General features: G+C 54.7%; 1 protein-coding gene across 1 annotated transcript in view; it reads left to right on the top strand.

The window, feature by feature from the left end:
- The window catches only part of FDFT1 (farnesyl-diphosphate farnesyltransferase 1), a 15,926-nt gene extending 9,984 nt beyond the window's left edge, over positions 1-5,942 (top strand). The window contains exons 7-8 of the mRNA XM_035321902.1: positions 2,823-2,975; positions 4,359-5,942. Coding sequence (XP_035177793.1) covers positions 2,823-2,975; positions 4,359-4,580 — 375 coding nt within the window. The 3' untranslated portion in view covers positions 4,581-5,942. The remainder of the gene's footprint in view (positions 1-2,822; positions 2,976-4,358) is intronic.
- The last annotated feature ends 292 nt before the right edge of the window (positions 5,943-6,234 follow it).

Raw genomic sequence — 6,234 nt, 5'->3', positions numbered from 1 at the left:
CTCAGACAGCCCGTTGCTCTTGTAGTTCCTTGCTTTTGCCCTTGGTGCTGTCATCTTGGGGAGATGGGTTCTTAGGTACCCTTAGGCTGCACTTGCAGGAGGCCAGCAGCACCTTGCAAGGCTGCTGCAGGTTGCCAGGCGCGGTTCCCCAGCAGGCAGGCGTTCTCTTCTGCCAGGTGTGAGGAGACTTTTCTCCTTTTTTGCTTTCTGCCTTTTTCCCAGTGGGGCCAGGTGACCTTTGTGGCTCCCAAATGACTTGTCATCCCCCAGTCTCGCTTGGGGACCCGCCACCCATAGCCATTCCCCATCAACAGTAGACATCTCCAAACCAATTTGAGGCGCAGACAGCCACAGAGGGCTGAGTTCAACCTCCCCCTCCCCCCAGTGACCGCTGGAGGAAGAAGTGCAGGCGGAGGCTTTGCAGGGTGGAAGAGTCATAATTTATTCGTGGGGTACTTGTGGCTGCCACCCCGCCAGCCCATGCCCAGGTGAGGCCCGGTCGCTGCTCAGTTGTGGGGCCTGGCGTGGCGGCCCGCGTGGTCGCCAGACCCCGGCTCCTCCAGTTGGACCCGCCGTAGCCACTCTCTGTCGGCGGCATCGTCGTAGTGCAGGGACCTCGGCCGTCTGTGTGCGTGCCGCCCGTGCCGGGAGCGGCTGCGGACGAGCTGTCGTCGCTCGGCGGGGCTGCGTTCCCTGCGCCGTGGTGAGACGCTGCGGGACCTGTAGTTGGAGGGGCTCCTGTGCCGCTGCTGCCGCCGCCGCAGCCCCGCGTTGCGCTCCAGTCTCCTGTGGGGCCGGTCGGGTGAGGCGTCGCGCCGGGCGGGCGGCAGCAGGCGCCCGATGGCCGCAATAGGCCCGCGGCACATGGGGCAGGTGGGTCTTTGAGCGGCCCAGGGCTGGATGCAGTGCAGGCAGAAGGCGTGCCTGCAGGGCTCCACACGTGCTGCGTCGGCCAGCCGGCCCAGGCATATGGGGCACGCCTCTTCCCCAGGGACGTCCTCCTCTGGCTGCTCCCGATGGTTCATTGTGTGTGCAGCCGCGGCGGCGTGGAGTTGGTTGTCCCCTGTGGTAGGCTGCCCTGGTGGCAGGTGGTGATGAGCAGCCTCTGGTCGTCAGCAGCTCCGCTGCGGGTCGTCGGCAGGACCTCAGCGCTTTGTGTCTTGCTGGCTGGACGTCGACGGCTCGTGTGCCAGCAGCAGGAGTACTACAGAGAGAACCAGGAAGAAAATATTGGAGCAGCAAATAGACGTTAGCTGTCTAGGTTCATCCAGGTTGTCTGTACTACACTAACAGTAAATACTCTTAGTATGGATTCCAACCGTTGCTATTAAAATGGCCAATATGGTAGGTTCCAGTGGGCAAGACTCCACTTAGGACAGCTGAGGTGCATATAGGTAGATCTCTTTGATGCCATTACCGAAGAACCTCGATGGGTAGTGTGCCGAAGGAATGGCTTTGCGTGTGCCTCGTGCAACAGCTCCGCCTCTCTCCTTCCAGCAATGGGACCTCGAGCTCTCGAGTACCAGCAGCCGGACTGGCCGCAGGCGCGCTGCTCAGGGCCCTTATGGGCAGCCCCCTTTTGTGAGGTCGTAGGGTGACAGTGACTGTGTGGTGGCATCAGAAGGGTCTTGGGGTGCCCCTGATGTCAGCCCTGCCGGAGGTCGCCTGGCTGTGGTGAGAAAGTGCTGATGTGAGGTGGCTGCTCCACGCTGACAGGAGCGATGTCTGCCAGGCTGAGGGTGAGGCCAGGAGGTGGGCCTGCGGCCTGGGAGCTGCCCCCGGGAGCCAGGGATGTCGTTGACGTGCAGCTGGACACCTGGGCATTGGCAACATCCTGAAGAGACCATGGCACCGACGAGTGCAGAACACAAACTATGTAACAGTAACGTGGAGGGAGTTAAGAAAGCGCTGTTACGAAAGAATACGTGCTTTGTAATTGTCCAGTACGAGCCTTGGAAAGTTATGTTGGTTTTTGTGTTTGAGCATTGATCAGGACCCAACAAGAAGCTGAGGAACAACTTATCACCTGGGAAGGTGGAAAGTGGCCAGAGAAAGTGGGAACGTCCATGAGAAGTCTAGGGTTGTTTAGAGAACATGAGGAACATCACCCCCTCTTGGCTGTCTGAGGTGGATGAGGGAAATGCCCAGCACCTCAATGGTTCCTGGAAGTGGTGGCGTTCTGTGCCATCTTATGACCCCTCAGTCCCCATTCAGTAGAAACTTGCTCTTTCTCTCAGAAGACACCAGTGATGTTTAGAAAAGGCTAAGGAATCTCTGGCTGTCATATATCCACGGCATGGATGCATAGTCCTCTTTGTCGTCCCATTTGAAATCAGGCCAAAAACATAGGGATAGATTCATGACCCTTAGTCTCAATTCACTTTTAGGCTGATTCGCTGAATTGAAACACATTTTAGAGATGTAGAAATTAAATTTATCTTTAAATCAAAACAAAACAAAAGAAATAACTATGGAAGAGGGACTGAATGTCCAAAGTGGGGGTTGGGGGGAGGAGTGGCAGGTAACATTTGGGTTTGCAAATTCACCCACATTATTATTTAACATAATGCATGCTGCCTCTTTGTCAAGTCATCCTGCAGCTGCAATAACTCATCCGAGAGCCAGGAAATTCACTGAGTGAAGATATCTTTATTTAGAGCAAACTCCGACCTGTTTTATTCTCTTTTCATTCCTTGCTGGTGCGTGCTGTAGGTGAGATTGTGGCTCCACTCCAGTGTTTTCCATTGATTTTGCTTGAGCCAAGGTTATTCCCTGGGCAGGCTCCTTGCAATGCAGTGAGGGCTCTTTGTTTTTCTCCTTAGGTGATGGCCATCGCCACTCTGGCTGCCTGCTATAACAACAAGCAGGTGTTCAGAGGCGTAGTGAAGATCCGGAAGGGACAAGCCGTCACTCTGATGATGGATGCCACGAACATACAGGCTGTCAAAGCCATCATGTACCAGTATGTGGAAGAGGTAGGTTGAGCAGCTTGCTTCGAGTCATTTCTGGCTGTTGCTGTTCTTGTTCCTGGTGGGATATTGGCTGTCCCTTGCAGACCCGTCAATCTGTTAATCCCTTCGTTACGTCTCTATTAGTCCATCACCAGAGCATGGTGATGCCTGTCATGGTTTTGGCCTGGACCAAACTGGGTGCTTAACATTCTTAAATACACCCTCAGATTGTGCCTGCATTGAGAGGCAGAGACCAAGGTCATGTTTTAATTCTGGTCGAGAGCAAGATGAGTCAGCTTTCACAGCGTGAGGGTTTCCTCTCTTTGAGCAGGCAAGAGGACTGCTTCATCTTCCCACAGACAGCTCCATGGTGAGCACTCGTGTTTACACCGTGTCCATAGTTGCAGCGAGCATGAAGCAGTTTGTGTTTCCACCTCATGGGCAGTAATAAATGAGGGTAGCTCTTCTCAGGTTGTTAAGCAGTGGGGGACTCCTGGCTTTGGGGCACTGCGGATGTTAAAAGTTTATATGGAAGGACAGCTGGGGGGTGGATTCATAGGGGGAAAAAAGTATATTCAATGAGGGTTGTTCCCAGCAATGAATGAGGTTTGCTGGGCCAGACCTGCTTGCCCCAGCACCACCACGTACAGTCGATGGATTGTGTCTGAGGCCCTGCAGCCCATCTCCCATCATGGGGTGCCCTCAAGAGGCTGCCTGGCTAAATGCACTTCTCAAGGGAAGCAGGCCCTGGCCCCATGCAGCAGCTGGGCCTTAGAATCATAGAATCACAGAGTCATCAGAGTTGTAAAAGCCCTCCAAGATCATCTGATCCAACCATCCCCCTGCCACCACTGTCACCCACTAAACCATGTCCCCAATCACCACGTCCAATCTCTCCTTGAACACCCCCAGGAACGGTGACTCCACCTCCCTGGGCAACCCATCTCGATGCCTGACTGATCTTTCTGAGAAGATACCTCTCCTCATTTCCAACCTGAACCTCCCCCAGCACAACTTGAGGGCATTCCCTCCAGTTCTATCACTGGTTATCTGTGAGAAGAGGCCAACTCCCAGCTCCCCACACCTTCCTTTCAGGCAGTTGCAGAGAGCAATAAGGTCTGTCCTGAGCTTCCTCTGCTCCAGACTAAACACCCACAGTTCCCTCAGCCACTCTTCACAGGACTTGTGTTCCAGACCCTTCACCAGCTTTGTAGCCCTGCTCTGGATGCACTCCAGGGTCTCGATGTCCTTGTAGTGAGGGACCCAAAGCTGAGCACAGCACTTGAGGTGCAGCCTCAACAGAGCAGAGTTCAGGGGGACGATCACCTCCCTGGCTCTCCAGGGCAGTCCCCCACTAAGGTTATTCTTGAGGTTAAGGAGCTCATTATTCTTCCTTCCCCTTCCCAGATCTACCAGAAGATCCCCAGCACAGACCCTTCGTCCAACAAGACGCAGCAGATCATCGCCTCCATCCGCGCCATGAGCCTGCCCGGCGGCCCCATGGCCTCGCGCCACCACTACTCCCCCATCTACCTGTCATGTGCCATGCTGCTGGCCGCCCTCAGCTGGCAGTACCTCAGCACCATCTCCAAGGCCGCCGAAGAGTACGTCCAGGCGGGCGAGAACTGAAGGGCGGGCAGGCGGTGGGAGAGAAGAGATGGTCGGCAGACGGGCAGCAGAAGCAGGAGGCTCCTTGTCCCCTGCTGGTGGGGATGGCCGGGTGCCACCGGGCCCGTGTGCGGTGACAAGGACGGGACACTGGTGGCCTGGAGCCCCCATGGGGATGGCGTGGCATTGCCGGGCTCCGCTCCTCACCTCTCTTGCTGCCTGCGTGGCTGGTTGCAAGCACCAATCGGAGTCTTACTGTTTGGGGTTGAATTTGGATTTTGGTTTTTCCCTCCTTTCCTGTTGGACAGTTTACCTGATTACTACTGTTTTGTTTCTTCTTTTTTTGGTTAGGATGGTTGAAATAGAAACTCCATTTGCCTCTTTTCTTGCTTGAGATTTGAGACCCCTTTCCAGCTCGGAGCCACAGGACGGGAGCCTTTTTTGGGTTTGGCCTCCATTTCTTACACAGCCCCTTTTCCCCACATGGAGGGCTCAGTGCCAGGAGGCACTGCACTTAGCCAGCAGAAAGCTCTGGCCATCTTCTGGCCACCAGCCTGGGCTGGATGCCCTCCTGGCACCTGGAACCAGGTGTGATCCTCACCTTTCTGTCGTCGTATTTGAGGAGGCTGCTAGGCTTGAAATGAGCCCTTTCCTTGCTCATTGTTGGAGACGTGCTGCTCTGAGCGCTGGAACATGCACCCAGCCCAAAGCCAGCTCTTGCAGCTCCTTCCTACAGATGGCACTGTGCGTTGCAAAGTTTTGGGTTTTATCAGCTGGGGAGGTGGTGAAAGGGAGGGGGAAGGAGTTGCTCTGTGGTAGTAACCCTGAGCCCGAGGTGAGCACAGCCACCCACCTTTGCTGCATGCTCTGGGCTCTGCACTTTTTGTAGCCCAGAGGGAACCTGGGGTGGCCCAGGCGGGTTTTCCTGGCCCACTTGTCTGCATCTCAGGGTGCTGCGAGTGAGTCTGATGTGCAAACTGGAAGAGCTTTCAACTGCTGCTTTGAAACCCATCAGCCTGGACTTCAAGCAGGCTGCGTTCCTACAGGGAACGCCAGGGGTGGGAAGAGGAAACGACTTTCAAGTCCTGTTTTCCTGGATTTTTGCTTTCAGTGACCCTAATCCCTCACTGCTGCTTTGACTGTGTGATGGGGGGGGGACAGCCTGGGGCAGGACAGAGCAAAGCCTACCCCTACCAGGGGCGTTTGGTGGCCTTTGCAAGGCCAAGCCTGTGTGGCCAGACTGTTACTTGAAGGAAGCAGCCCTACTCCACGAGTACCTATGTAGATAGTTTTAAGCTGTTGTTCAAAAAAACTTGCGGTAGCTCCCTTTGTGCAGCTTCCTGTCTTGTTGACATTAAAGTTTTCTTTGGAAAAAAAAAAAAAGAAGTGTTTGAGAATTTCTCCTACTGTTATTTCTCTTCCTGTGCTAGTTCCCCACTATTGCACAAGTTACATGAAGTACAGATGCTTCCTTGCAGGGCATCACAGGAATACCCTAAAGCTTGGGCCTGAAAACTGAATTGTAACCAGGGGGGAGACAGCTAAAGCTCAGTATATTGACTTTTATACCGGTCCCTGTTGGGAAGAGGGGGAGTGGGGAAGCAGTGCCTACATCAAGGACCTTCTCTGCTCTTCTGGGTTGGAGCTGGAGCCAGCCAGGAGGTATGTTAGAGCC

This window comes from Oxyura jamaicensis, chromosome 3 (genome assembly GCF_011077185.1).
Source record: "Oxyura jamaicensis isolate SHBP4307 breed ruddy duck chromosome 3, BPBGC_Ojam_1.0, whole genome shotgun sequence".
Taxonomy (NCBI): Eukaryota; Metazoa; Chordata; class Aves; order Anseriformes; family Anatidae; genus Oxyura; species Oxyura jamaicensis.
The sequence above is the reverse complement of the archived record's forward strand: the minus strand, read 5'-3'. Positions and strand labels throughout refer to the sequence as shown.